General features: G+C 38.0%; 2 protein-coding genes across 3 annotated transcripts; one reads left to right on the forward strand and one right to left on the reverse strand.

Moving 5' to 3' along the window:
• On the forward strand, positions 1811–6626 carry LOC18605904 (trihelix transcription factor GTL1). Of its 2 annotated transcripts, none has more exons than XM_007039207.2 (3): positions 1811–2769; positions 3742–5449; positions 5589–6626. In XM_007039207.2, exons 1-3 carry the CDS (start codon positions 2372–2374, stop codon positions 5598–5600), a joined length of 2118 nt encoding a protein of 705 aa, XP_007039269.2. In that variant the 5' UTR covers positions 1811–2371; the 3' UTR covers positions 5601–6626. The 2 variants fall into 2 exon arrangements, with proteins under 2 accessions (XP_007039269.2, XP_007039268.2); XM_007039206.2 differs by having other exon boundaries at positions 1812–2769; positions 5585–6626.
• LOC18605905 (transmembrane protein 120 homolog) lies at positions 9714–14733 on the reverse strand. Its single transcript, XM_007039208.2, has 10 exons — positions 14063–14733; positions 13879–13957; positions 13685–13779; positions 13265–13369; positions 13082–13161; positions 11502–11592; positions 11323–11430; positions 10948–11034; positions 10139–10207; positions 9714–10019 (listed from the first exon to the last, which is right to left on the reverse strand). The coding sequence occupies exons 1-10, from the start codon at positions 14291–14293 to the stop codon at positions 9870–9872; spliced, it is 1095 nt and encodes a 364-aa protein (XP_007039270.2). The 5' UTR covers positions 14294–14733; the 3' UTR covers positions 9714–9869.

Raw genomic sequence — 14919 nt, forward strand, 5'->3', positions numbered from 1 at the left:
TTTTGATCCCCCATTTTACATTCCTCTTTCTCTTTTAGACTCTTTTGATCCCCATTTTCAATTAGATGAAATTACATTGACGATGAATAAAATTCTATTATTTGTTTATTAATATGCTGCATTTTTTAAAGATAAAGGGGCAGCCTATGCCATGATTGATCTTACTGGCCTAAAACAATAACATATGGATACGGAATTTTATAATCTAATACATTGAATCCATTTTACTCTCAAACTTATTTAAAACCGAAAATATAATTGATTCTCTTTCTTTAAAATATTATGATTTGATTATGTGAGTATTAATTTAATTAATTAAAAAAAAAGGATAGCTTAGAGGTCGAGGTCAGTATCTCTCGAGCAAATCATTTTATGATTATTTTTTATTTAATTCAATAGTTTAGAATAGTATTAGCATGTAATGAAGGGTCTGTAACGCCCTCATATGTGAGGGTTAGTAGTTGGGATGTAGATTAAGATGACAAAAAAGAATAAGAGCGCATCAAAATATTGTATTTAAAATAAATGATTAGTACGTAGCGTTGTAAGAAAGGAAAAGAAGAGATTACAGAGGTGTTTGGGTGCATGTATTTAATCAAGAAGAGAAGAGGAGGGAGAGTGGGAGGGGAGGTATGCAAAATTGGTGATTAATAATAAAAGTGAAGGCCCCCAATCACATGGAACTTAGCAAGAAGGGGGGAGATGGGGCCGACAAGTTTGTTTAACTCAAGTCCTCTCAGACTGACAAGAGGGCACTGACCATCCGGACTGTTGATGGGTGATTTGTGGTTAATTGGGTTAATTTAGATTTGCACGGTGAGATTAGGGGGAAGGAAAGGATCGTTGGAAAGGAGAAAGAGTATGGGATTGAAATTCTTTCCCATTTGAAACGGGTTTATTTCTCTCAAAAACACAAATAAGTAGCGTGTATTACTAAAGTAGATCTTGCTTTGCTTGTTGGCTTGGTGGAGTTAATAAAGCATCTTAACTCTGGTTTAGTTGAGGCGTAGATATTCTGATTCTAATTCCTCTACCTTCCATGTCGAGTCTGTTTTGTTCCAGCTCAAAACTTTGATAAATTTTTTATTAAAAAGAGAGAAAGAGAGAGACACAGACACAGAGAGAGAGAGAGAAAATCCCAGGGTTGTGTGTTGGGAAGAGGCCAATAACCCAATGCAAAAAACCCAATTAGTGCTGGCCACGTAGGAAGAAATTAGGGAGTTAGGTCAATTTATGGAACATTATTGGAGCGGGAGGGAGAGATGGTTAGGCACTAGATTTTTATTCCGGAAACTAGAGAATAGAGACTGGAGACTAGAGATGTTTTTGCCCATATATTGAGATTTCCTTTTTTTTTTTTAATTTTTTTTTAAAAAAAGATTTAATATACAAATAGTATTGCTACCCCTTTTGAGTTTTAGTAGATGTGTGCATAAATATAAAAGATGTTTGAATAATTTAATATAACAAATGTTGGCAAAAGTGGTTTTAACAATTATTAGCTGCAAAGTGAGAGCCGCTGACAACACAGCATCTCGTTTGTTTTATCATTTCATTTCACCTCCCTTTCTCTTTCTCTTTCTCTTTCCTCTCTCTCTCTCTCTCTCTCTTAATCATCATCATCCTCATAATCGTCATCTCCATTCATTTTATCTTTCTCTCTCTACATTTATCTCTCTCTCCATCCTTACTTTCTCTTTCTCTTTCTCTTTTATTCTGTCCAAATTTTTGCAGAGTGCAGTTGCAGTGCAGTTGATGATGATGATGATTATGCCCTTCTGCTCCTCCTCTCTTTCTTCTTTACTGCTGCCCCCCCCCCCGCCCCCCCGTCCCTCTTCCTTCTTTTTCTTTTCTAGTAGTATAATTTTCCCATCAATATAATTCCTTTTTTTTAACTTATAAAGAAGGAGGAAAGAAAGGAAAAGAATAAAAAATCTAAATCTCAAAGGGGGCAGCACTAACTCGTAGGAATACTCTTTCTGGCTTTCAATCTTTCCAGTTGTCTACTGTCTCTCTCTCTCTCTCAGTCCCTTTTCTTTTGTTAGAATTCTTCAATCGTATTTAACATCACCCCATCTGTCGCCAAACTTCTCTTCTCACTGTTTTCTTTCAATTAGACCCATTTCTTTCTTTTATGGTTTCTTTCTTTCTCTCTTTTTGTCAACATCCCTATCACCGCCAAAAAGCAGCAGCTCCCCCTCTCTCATCGCAACTGTGTGGGGAGGGAGGAGGGCAATAGACAGACACAATTCAACTGAATTATATTATCATTGATGAGGAGAAGAAGAAAGATCTTCATGCACCACTGATAAATAAAGATTCCTACTTTGCCAACCTTCATCCACATCACTGAGGGAAACAACAAGAAGAGATGCAGCAAGGAGGAGGAGAAGGAGGAGGGGGGCATCAATCTCAATACGGGGAGATGGGTGCTCCAACAACAGCAGTAGCAACAACGACGGGTGCAGTGAGCAGCAGCCACATGGTAAGCGAGCAGTCGGAGCAGTTAGTGGAAGCGGCATCGCCTATAAGCAGTAGGCCGCCTGCCACTGGGAATTTGGATGAATTCATGAGGTTAGCAAGTGGTGGAGGAGATGACGGAGGAGATGAAGGGGATCGAGCAGGTGGAGGAGGAGGAGGAGCTGGAGTTGCAAGTGGCAATAGGTGGCCCCGTCAAGAGACTCTTGCTCTTCTCAAGATTAGGTCAGATATGGATGCTGCTTTCCGTGATGCCACCGTCAAGGGCCCTCTATGGGAAGATGTTTCCAGGTAAAGTACTTCCGCCCCCACGCCACACTGCCGTAACATGAAAAACAGTATTCTTGTTTCTGTTTTCCCCCTTATATTTCTTCTCTTTTCCTTTTCTAAATCTCGTTTGCAAAAAAAAAAAAAAAAAGAAAGTAAATCAACTAACTACTAAAATTTAATCATTACCATAATGCATTGCTCTCCAAGAGCTTAGTTGTAGCAGTGAAATACTGATGGGATGGGATGGGATGGGCTTTTTTCTCAAGATCTCCTCCCCTCTCTTTTTCTCTCTCATTCTGAACACAAACGCACATGGCTGCTATCTGTTTCCATCACGACTCACGAGCTGGGGCATCTTTTTTTTGTTTTAGTTTTAGTACCTTCTTTCTTACAATTAAGAAATGCCCCAGATCCGCTGCATGAACTCTGGCCAATCCTATCTTTTTCTTTTCTATATATATATTCTCTTCTTTCTTTTTATTTACTTACAACTAGTATTTACTATTTAAGTAATTTAAAGGCTTATCTTATTTTATCAATTCCAAATCGAAATCCGGAAATTTGAAAATCCCGAGAGGAATTCTTTCTTCTAGTTATTAAAGTTTTTAGAAACCATGGAAGGGAGGGAGACTCCCCCCACACTGTCCAGCTCTTTTTATTCTCTTGTTGTTTGGTTTTGCTCTCCTTTTCACATCAATAATACTTAGACACCAGATCAGGTTATCATTGATTTATTATATGGAAAGGACAGATGAGGTCAGTTGGAGTAACTGTGTGAGAGTGGAGGCAGGAAAAGATTTCCAATTTTCATGTATCTCTTGTTCAATGTTCATTCAACAAGAGTAGGAGTAGACCGGTTTACGAGACTTCATTCATTCTTTCATCTCTTTTCCTTTTCTCGACACTTAGCATTGATAAACAGTAACCCGGCTAAAAGTCTGGTTCAGATGATTGCCCAAATTAGTATTGATATGAGAACCGTGGGCGTCGCAGGAAGCTAGCGGAGCTGGGTTACAAAAGGAGTGCCAAAAAGTGCAAGGAAAAATTCGAGAACGTCCACAAGTACTACAAGCGAACAAAAGAAGGGCGAGCTGGCCGTCAAGATGGTAAGAGTTACAAGTTTTTCAGCCAGCTAGAGGCTCTCCATACAACTTCTTCTGCCACTGCTGCTGCTAACCTATCAACACCAGTCACACCTGTCACTGCCGCTAGCACCGCCAGCCTGGACGTGGCTCCCGTTTCGGTTGGGGTTCATATGCCCATCTCGTCTGTCAGAATTCCACCTGCAACTATCCCAATGTCTTCCTCTATGTTAGCCATGCCTGGATCTGCTCCTGCATCCGTGCCAGTGCCACCAGTAGGAGCAGCGCCGGCGTCAGGACATCCTATCACCACCACAGCCGCTCCATTTGGAATCAGCTTCTCTTCTAACAGCTCTTCCTCTTCTCAAGGCTTTGAAGACGATGATGACGACGATGACGAAGAAGATGAACCTGGAGGAGAACCATCCAACATGGCTGGCACTAGCCGGAAACGTAAAAGACAGTCGTCGAGAGGGGGCGGTAGTACGACCAGGAGGATGATGGAGTTCTTCGAGGGTCTAATGAAACAGGTCATGCAGAAGCAAGAATCCATGCAGCAGAGATTTTTAGAAGCCATAGAGAAGAGAGAGCAAGATAGGATGATAAGAGAAGAAGCTTGGAAAAGACAAGAAATGGCGAGATTAACTCGCGACCATGAACTTATGGCTCACGAACGTGCCATTGCTGCTTCTAGGGATGCTGCTATTATTTCTTTTTTGCAGAAGATTACTGGTCAGACTGTACAGTTACCCACAACTGTCACTGTCTCCGCTGCTCCACCTCCACCGACACAACCAGCCGTGCCAGTTGTTCCACCTCCGGCTTCTATTCCTACAGCAGCTTCACCATTGCATCATCCACCGTCATTACCACAACAACAGCGTAGCTCTCAACAGCAGCAACAGTCAGTACAGCCGCACCATCAACATCAGCAACAGCCACAAGCTGTTCACCAGCAGCAGCATCAAGCTCAACCTCAAAACACTGAAGTTGTGAGGCATCATCAACAACCTATTTCTTCAGATGTAGTAATGGCTATCCCGGAGCAACAGGTCCCACCACAGGAGATTGGTCGGAGTGGGAACTTGGAGCCTGCCTCTTCTAGGTGGCCTAAAGCTGAAGTTCTTGCACTTATAAACCTGAGGAGTGGGCTTGAATCCAGGTACCAAGAGGCTGGGCCGAAGGGCCCTCTTTGGGAGGAGATCTCGGCTGGTATGTCAAGGATGGGCTACAAGAGAAGCGCCAAGCGATGCAAGGAAAAATGGGAGAACATCAACAAGTACTTCAAGAAGGTCAAAGAAAGTAATAAGAAACGTCCCGAGGATGCCAAAACCTGTCCCTATTTTCACCAACTCGATGCCCTTCACCGTAAGAAAATACTTGGAGGAGGGACTAGCGGTGGTTTCAGTAGCTTTAGTGACCAGAATAGGCCTCAAGAAGAAACGTCACAGCAGCATCTAGATACGAGTGAAGCCCCACCAATCACGGCAGCGCCGCAATCGACGCAGCCTACTGATCAATCAGAAAACAAAACTGGAGCTACTGCTGATGTGCTGACAAGAAAAGAAGGTTTACCTGGGAGTTTCTTTGGAGAAGGAAACGGTGAAGCTGCAAAGAAGGTAATTTATTTTACTTACCAGCTTCTTTATTTTCTTTTATGCCTCAATATCATCACTTTGACATTTTCAATTACCCATTGCATTTTGATAAACCATTTTATATGATGCCTATTGATTCTTGGGTTGGTATTGAAGCCAGAAGACATTGTGATGGAGCTGATGGAGGACCAGGGGATGCACCATCAAGGACAATCCTTGTTGGTGGATGGCTATGGTAAGATTGATGAACCTGACAGTGATAATATGGTTCACGAGGAAGATGAAGATGAGGACGAAGATGATGAAGATGATGACGAATTGGAAGAAGAGCGAAAGATGGCTTATAAAATAGAATATCAAAGACAGAATGCAAGCACTCCCAACGGAGGAGGGAATGGGGCGCCCTCCTTTCTGGCCATGGTTCAATAATCTTGGCAGCTCCACCACTGAAAATGTACCATATGTACCTATGTGTGCAGAAGCTCAACAAAATACCTAACAATTTGAGTTGAAAAACCTTCTAGCATCAAAAGCTTTCCTTATTTCTTCATTTTGTATCTCCTCCTATTTCCACTTCTTAGTCCTTACCATAGCCTTCCTTTCAACCTTCAATAATTCAGTATCGTTTTCTTCATATCCTCATTGTTTTCTTCTTTCTTCTTCTTCTTCTTCTTCTTCTTCAAAATAGCTTCGCTGATACTTAAAGTCTGAAACAGACTCTTCGATGGCAGTCCCACTTGCATTTTATCGTCACTTCTTTTCGATTTATTGATTTGTTGGTGAATAAGGAATTCCGTTTCGAAGGTAAACGGAAGAGAGATTGAATTGAGACAGAGAAAATAAGCTTGCCTATGCCAGCAGCAGCGTCAAAGGACAGAAAGAAAACAAACAAAGCATAGAGAGGAAGAGATAAAAGAGTGCAAGAAACATGGACCAATGGAGTATAGAGAGCGTATATGGTGTAAGAAGGAGAAGCAGATATTGTTTTATGTGTCAAAAGTTCTTTCCTTGATCAGTTTTTGCGTTCTCTCTTACTTGCTTGGTTTAAATTAAGGAATCAAATGAATATCAGGGTTTCCTTAGAAATTTCACTCCTTTGCTTATGAACTGTGTACTGACTTGTTCACTCCCTATTCTTTCCCTTTTAACTTTGTGATCAGTTATTATTGTCTTTTGTCATCATTCTTTCTAGGTTTTAGTCTCAGTTCAGAATCTCAAACAACAAGTATTGATGGAAACTGTTTACTAGGAAGAAATATAGGAGAAAGGGTCTTGGTCGTTTCCACCCATCCCCTTCTCCTTCCTGTTTTCTTCCTTTATTATATTAGTATTGTCATTACTACAAGCCTTAATTTGTTGCGTCAAGGTATTGTTCTTGCCTCGGTAACTGGTTGCCAGTTGCGACCATGTCATCTCTGCTACTGTTTAGTAATAATGTGCCTGTCTACAAATTCTTTATGCGCTGTTGAATCTTCCTCTTAAAACGACACATCCGTGTCCATGTGTTTGAACTGGCAATGGTTGAAGGTCATAAAGCAAAACATCCAATGATCTGTGGCTCCTTGGGGCTCTACGCCCTTAGGCACACTAACCTAGCCTTAAAAAGTCTCTATCAAAGGGGGTCTGAGAGGTTTTGTTCCTTCAAAAACTGTCAGTTAATCGTTCAGTAATGTAACGGTCTTGCTTTTCCCATCCATTTTAGCAAACGAAGACGTCATCTCATTGATGTTGACTGTTGTAAACGGTAAAACAAATAAAAAAAAAAGCAGTAAATATTAATGAAGAAAAAAAGATTAATTAAAAAATAAGTAGACAAACGCAACGAACTGAAAGAAACATGAGCTAACTTGAGGACAATTACTAATAAAAAAAAGTAAGGGATCCAGGCGGGGGCCAGGGCTGAGTGGACCGTGAAGAAAAATTCGTGGTACAATTATAACATGATAGAAGTATAACAAAAAGCGACACTTTTCTAGTGATTTATACCCGTTGGATCTACTTTTCGTCCATATAATATAATATATTAATATATATATATATATATATATATATATATATATATATNCTTTTCGTCCATATAATATAATATATATATATATATATATATATATATATATATATATATATATCTATCTGTCCAGAAAAAGATATATTCTTTATTAGTTGTCAAAATTGGTTTTTGGGGTAGAAGCTGTCAAAACATTTGGATCATATCTGATCGTGTGTATAGATATAAAATTTCACAAAAAAGGCTTTAATTAGTGGTAAATGAAGAATATATTTTTGTGAGATGTAAATCTGTGCGCTAATATTGGCAAGCAAAAAGAAAAAGAAAGAAACGAGAGCCACATATAAATACACGTAATAATGGGCGTTGCAAATTTGACAAGTAGCAGCTATTACGCATAGCACAGTGGTCTCCCATAATTCCACTCGCGATTTCATCTTTGCCAACTAGCAACGACGTGCGTGGGTTCTCTTAATCTGCAGTGGCAATTCCTCTCTTCCCACTTCCTTCCATGTATCTATCAAAGATCAAGGAGGACAAGATCTGATCTCTCACCCAAAAAGAAAGACCAAAAGAAAGTTTGATCATTCAAACCCCTGACTTGGCCTACCCATGTGCATGTTGTTTTACTACCACCCTGGCCTTCTCCAGGCACCCCCCGGACTTGCCCACTTGTTTTCCTTGCTTTGCTACCGATATTGTATATCCTTTCTTTTATGGGGCATATGCCTGTTGTTCATATCCCTATATCTTTATCCACAAGTTGAAGTACTTATCCTTCAATGTGCTGTTTTGTATGCTATTATTATGTGCATACGTATATGTGTATAGTATTCATAAAGGAATACTATTATTATGATCTTTTTGTGATAATAATGGGGATAAGAATACATCATGAATTCATATCGATGATAAAACTATACAAGTAAAACAGGTGCAGCACATGGGGGGCTGGGAATTGGGAAAGGAGTGGCCTTGGGTTGGTGACTGTGGTGTTGGTGACAGGATTTTACACATATAATTAAGGGGATGGCCCCAGCGTGTTGTGGTGTACAAAAACTTTCACCTTTTCCCCAAGCATTTTAAGTGATGAAAAGGGGAGGGGAAGAAATATATATATACATGTGATAAAAAGGAGACATAAAAACCACCCATCCCACTTATCCCATTCTTCACTTTGCTTTATTTTGGAATCAAAAGAAAATATATTTACTTCATTACTGGATTACTTAGCACATGGATAGACAATTGAAAGTGGACATGTGCGCCGGTGCGTCATGGGAAGGAGCCTTTCAATTATAGCATCAATATTCTTTCTTTTCTTTACTAGTATTTTGCAGGCTGTCTTAGCTCACAAAACTCTGTTTTCTTCTTTAAAAATGGGTATTATTATTATTATTTGATTAATATTTAGATTGTGAACTCTCTATTTCCCTTACACGCATCATGTAATCATTGAGATTAATATGTAAATAAATACAGCTTCGAAAGCAGATAGTATTATCCAAGTTCAAATATTCCTTTCCATAAAAATTAAAGATGAAAAAGATATGGTACTGCACTTTTCTTTAAGTTAATACTACCAAAGAGTAGTAGACGGCCGAAGGGTATATGTTGGCGCTCAAGTTGCCCCACCTCTTACAGTTGTATAATTAATGTATCAATTACGTATATGAGCACAATACTGCCGACGAATATGATGAAACGTTCAATTATGGAACAGTGACATGTAACACAGCTTTTAAAGTACCGAGTCATTGCTAGAAAATCAAGATGGCAGTACAAATTTAACATGATCCAATGCAAATAAGTACTGGAATATATAGCTTAACCCAAATGATAGATCAAGAACAAAATAATATATTAATTACAATTTTTTTGATATAAAAATCACCTTACTTAATACCAATAAGCACCGTTTAACATTTCCCTTAAGCTTAAGAGATCCTTTTTCAATCTTTAATTTTTTAGTTCAGACGACATTGAGAAAGTAATTAATGGCGAGACGAAACTTGTTGCTTAATTTAGAACAGGCGCCAGCGCTAAGGATTACAAGATGGTGTAAGGATTCCGGCCGAACCAGGAAATGCAAGCAGCCCACTAATAAGGTATAGTCTTTGGACCTCGGAATGAATATACCAACCCACAAAAGCTTCCAGATTGAGAATCCCCTGCTGCTTATGGTAAAGGTGGGAACGGCCTAGAAATATTGCGTATTCACTTGTTACCATCCAACTGTACACTTCTCTTCAGTTTGGTTAATGATGAAGACAAAGAAAAACAAAACCAACAATAATTTCATATGAAAGGTGAAAAAGTGCCCGTGAAAACGAAAATCTTAGAACGAAATTTTCATTGCCTCGTCCAAAACAAACATGTTTGGGACACTGGAAACATTCAAAAATGAGACTAATAAGCTATGTAAGATGTGACCTAAGAATTACGAACAACGTAATCCAACTCCTGCTTGCTCTTAGTTCTTTTCATCTTTGCCTTAAACCTTGACTTTGCCATGAGTGTCTGTACTGTGTTCATAAAGTTCCCAACAGCCATCAAAACCAAAAGGATCCCACAAAATATTACCTGCCAAAACCCAGCTCTCCATCACTAAGCATTATTTCCAAAGTATATACAACATTAATTTGACCCTTTTTTATTGCATATATGAACAAAAAGAGAAACTGTAATCAGAGAAAGCCTACCTGCCATTCAGAAACAACCCCAACGAATGCTGTATTGAGCAATAGGAGTCCAACGTATGCCTCAAAACCCTATAATCATGTTCATGAGCACACAGGAATATTATACAGTTAATTGCAATTAGTTGTGGAGAAACTTCAGAAGAAAATATCTCATGAATAAACACATGCTCCAATGATAAAAAGGCATGCTACATCAATCCTTTTCCCTTTTTGTTTTGAGGGAGAAAAAATAAAGGAAAAGAAGAAAAAGGATATTAGTACCCCCCATGCTAAGCAGGAGAAAAAGAGCAAAAAGACATAACTTGAGACAACCAACAAAAAATGAAGAACTACTTTGCGCTTGTAACCACCAACTGAGATTTTCTGCAAGATCTGGGTCATAATCTATACCCCTTATTATCCAAGCAGTTATCATCGAGAAATAATTAATGACAGGCGAGTTCAACCCTAAAGAAGCACTCACACAACCTTCAGGATGTAATTATTTTAAGATTTATATCAACAGAAAACTAAAATTAAACATTTACAGAACACCTAAAGGCTAAAACATACTCCTTAAAAGGCTGTGCAGGCACTTCAAAGAAGTTAAATAAACTATTAGTTAGCATTGGGTGTGCAAGTTCAAAGGTAAATAAGAAATTGATAGCAACAACAGATTTTCTTCTTTGCTGACTTGAACTGTAATAAATCATTTAGAAATTTGTAGTTTGAACCGAAGGTCTTAAACCCTCGGGGGTAAAGAACAACATAAATTGGACATTGTCACACACATTCTAAGCAAGCATTCGTCAAAAGTTAGCCTGCATTACCTGCATAAGGAAAAGTATAGGACATAGAACCCACAATTGTCCATCTACACCAGCTGTTTCTCCCCAGACAACATCCATTCTATTAGCCTGAAAATAATAATGCATTAACGATTAGAATTTAGAACTGGTTCCCCATTATTGTACGGATATGAAATGGAGGCATAATAGCTACTGCTCCTGGCAGAAAAAGGGTACGATTTTTACATTTTTGTAACATGCAAGGGAGATGCAAAAGAACAAAAAGGGATTCAAACCAAGGTTATAGCTAGTATGCAAAAATTATTAACATTGAACAAAGAAAACGAATTTTATTATTATTATTATTTTGATCAGCAAAACAAATTTTATTATCTGATGCAGAAAGAGGAACACCACCTTTCCCAGGGCAATACGAGTATAAAGCCTCTGGCGCTGATATCTATTTTGTAGAAGCATGGCAACTCCTTGCATCATAGCCCACTGAAGGAAAAGTTCTACACCTCTCTGCACAAGATTTACCGGTTTGTTAATCAATAACACAAAATATAATTAATGCACAAACCTAGAAAAGTGACCTGCTTTTGAGCACAATTAGGCTGTCCTTTAATCTCCCAAGTGAGACTAACTAAGGCCATAACCATAGCACAATAATGATGGTAAATCCACCTGCAAAAGTATCATTTAGTCATCACTTGGTGTTGCAAGACTAAACAGAAAAATAGGATGCACACAAACACGAACTACAGACAAACACTGACGATCAAAATTACAAGTTTTAGAATTGATAATTAAATTTTTTTTTTGAATAGTTAGAATTGATAATTAATTAACATGAGTGTTTCATAACATAGACAATACTTGTTCTCCTAGGTTGTTGTAAGCCACAATCTAGCAATATATTTCCAAACAAAACTGAGTAAATAATAAAACTAGATTAGATAAGCTGTTTCAACAAAATCATCAACACATAATAATAAAAAAGGAGATTCCACAAGATTCTTGGGGCTTCATAGCCGTAAACACAGCTTGCGAAATGATTTCAAACAATTTCAATAACCCAGATGAGATGGTCAGCAGAAAAGGATACAAACTTCTTTCCCTGCCCACCTTTATGTCAAATGAGTGCAACTGATTTTGACAGGTTGAAGTTGTAAATAATGTAACTCACTGAACAATAACCCAATACAATGCAAGTATATAATCACAAGCAAGTCAATCTCTACTCTCTCTCTCTCTCACAAATTTGGCAATGTAGCCAACCCAAGAAATCAAGAGGTTTAAAAAAAATGAAATAAGAGACTGTTTCAGGCATTAAACTGTGAGCAATAATCCAGAACCAATTTTTTATTAAAAGGTCTAAACATTTGACATCACCTGGGAAGGGGTTACATATAAATAAACCATCTATAGCACAAGACAATGGTTTCAACTGGTTCATAAAATGATTCTAATGATGTAATCAAAAGGAGAGATTTATCAAAACATAGACACCATTTCTTCCTATGCTCTCACTGAAACACCATGAGGATGTATTCCAGCTGTCAAAACTAAAAGAAACATCAACTCAAGTATTATAATGAGAAGATAGAAAATCTTTTCCAAAGTATCTTACTCACTCTCTTCCACTTCTCCAACCAACCACCCAACCACAAGCAAGCACTACATAGAGTGAACTAGCTCATCGAAGTAGTCCTAAACAATCACACAAGTTCATCAATTTCAATGTAGGAGAAAACTATTAACATGATTAATACTCCAGAAGGAAATTACAGTAGGGAAAAGGATAATTAATCTTTCGTGTATAAATATACAACAGGAGACAAGTTTCTGAATTCTCACCCACATTGTGCCTTTGTAAGCATTACATCCTAAACCACAAAAGACATAATTAAAAGCAAGTAGTGACCCTTAAAAGGGGAACAGAAAGGAGAGAAGCCATCTGATTAATAGGAGAATGAGCATCTCTTCCACTATGATCTTGGCCACAAGTCACAATTTGCATGAACTTAAACAAACTTAAAAGATATTTTGATCTCAGAAGTACCCATATCACAATCTCATCTTTGATGACGAAGTCCAATTTATACAAACAATACTAGAAAGTAAAAATGCTTGCTTTGAGGAAACATTTTAAAAAAAGATGGCATGCAATTACCATGGGCGAATATCACTTCCATTTGCTCGCAATATGTTTTCTCGCAAAGCCAAACCAGTGTAAAGGAACAGCAACCATGCCTGACATAGCATACACGCAGCATTATATCACAAACTCTGAATTGCATCAGCAACAAGTGAACTGAACCCAAACAAAAACCCTAAGAAATAATTCTCTTAATACCTGGTACAACTGAACTGGAAATGCAGGCAAGCATCCTTCCCAGATCCAAGATCTTAAAATAAGCAAAGTTAACGGAAAAAGAAGAAACAGAAATGCAGTTCTATCCTGTTGAAGGGAGATAGTAATTAGTCAGTATAAATACTGAAATTTCAAATTTTCCCTTTTAGCTTTCTAGAAATAATTCGCCAAGAACTCATGAATCCGAAACAATTCTACTACTAATTTGGGATATGTAAATATACCATAGTCGGAGGTAACTGAAATGTAAAATGAGCCTACATGTGCATATTGCGCTGAATTTCTATATGCGGGAAATGACATGCAATTGTTAAATTGAAGAACATATTCGGATCCCAATCAAAAGACAAGCAAATAATAGAATTAAGAAAAAAAAAGGGTTAAAAGCGAAGTGATGCTTACTCTGTAGCTGTTATATTCCTCCTTAACTTTCAATTGGACGTCTTTGCGGGATGCCCGCACATTGATTGGTCCCAAAAACATCCTCAGAAATCTTCCTGCAATTACCAATTACAATTAATTTATTAATTAATATCTCCAATAAAAGAAAAATTAATTTACTTCAATTTAAAAGAAAAGAGAAGAAATTATTCTACCCTGAGCTTTGGCAGGAAGAAAAGCAGCGGCGTCTCCATCGGTTATAATACATCTGGCTCTCAGTAAATCCTCTTCAAGCTGTTTCGAATCCAATTTTGTATTTTTTCTCTTAAGATTTCATAAATGAAGAAACAATTACGAGAAATTAAAAATGAAAAGGGAACATGCAAGATAGGGATTTGCCTTGTCGGCGAGCTTGGGATCCAAAAGCTTTTGAGAGAGAAGGGAATTGATCAAGGAACGGAGGCGGCGAATGGAGGATTCAAGAGAATTAGCTTTTTGGCGGAGAGATTGCTCCTCGTTCGATATCCTCGATATGAGCGAAGCGCCGGATTCTTGCAACTCTCTGGCTTGCTCCACCACTCTCCCAACTTCCTCTTCGACTTTCTTCGCCGATTCATCCACCGCCTCCATTTTCTCCTTAGATTTTTCGAATAAGATTTCTCCTTTTTTTTTTCTAATAAATAATAAATGATTGTTGGATGCTGCTACTCTACTTTGATAAGATATCTCAGCTCTAGTGTGTTTTTTTTGGGTTTGTTTGATTGTTGTAGTTTTATTGTGGAAGACAAAAGGAGAAATAAAAAAATAAATAAAAAATAGTATTTATAGTTCAAAGGTTGAAAGAAAGGGAAGGTGTGCTTTCCTTGTCTTTTGGGAAATATAATTTTCTGGTAGTGAGGGGTGGTGGAGGAAGGCGAAGAACTTAAAAGAGTTTCCTTCTCTTCTATTCTCCTCCCTGCTTTTACTATGTGGACTCTGATGTCCTCCCCTTCCTCTTTTGTCCCACACTCCCACGCAACACAAACTTATTCTTTTTATTTATTATTATTTAAATAAAATTATATGTTCTCCTCCCAAATAAAAACCCAACACTGGTATGTGCTTATATGAATGAAAATGCTTTTGGCCAAGTGTTTGAAGTATGGTATAGATCATTAGTAGTCTGTCTTGTCGACTAAAAGAAAATCCACCCAAACCTTCCATGGTTTCACGTGGCAAAACACTGATATACAAATATATGCTGTTCGAGTATAGAA

This window comes from Theobroma cacao, chromosome 3, assembly GCF_000208745.1.
Source record: "Theobroma cacao cultivar B97-61/B2 chromosome 3, Criollo_cocoa_genome_V2, whole genome shotgun sequence".
Lineage (NCBI taxonomy): Eukaryota > Viridiplantae > Streptophyta > Magnoliopsida > Malvales > Malvaceae > Theobroma > Theobroma cacao.

Bases quoted from the DNA above. Each gene is read 5' to 3' on its own strand.
- LOC18605904 (XM_007039206.2), top strand. From the start codon at position 2,372: ATGCAGCAAGGAGGAGGAGAAGGAGGAGGGGGGCATCAATCTCAATAC. The intron at 2,770-3,741 runs GTAAAGTACTTC...TGGGCGTCGCAG, and splicing joins CTATGGGAAGATGTTTCCAG to GAAGCTAGCGGAGCTGGGTT. The intron at 5,450-5,584 runs GTAATTTATTTT...TTGGTATTGAAG, and splicing joins ACGGTGAAGCTGCAAAGAAG to CCAGAAGACATTGTGATGGA.
- LOC18605905 (XM_007039208.2), bottom strand. From the start codon at position 14,293: ATGGAGGCGGTGGATGAATCGGCGAAGAAAGTCGAAGAGGAAGTTGGG. The intron at 13,162-13,264 runs GTATTAAGAGAA...ATGCTATGTCAG, and splicing joins TTCCAGTTCAGTTGTACCAG to GCATGGTTGCTGTTCCTTTA. The intron at 11,431-11,501 runs GTCACTTTTCTA...AATCTTGTGCAG, and splicing joins CTAATTGTGCTCAAAAGCAG to AGAGGTGTAGAACTTTTCCT.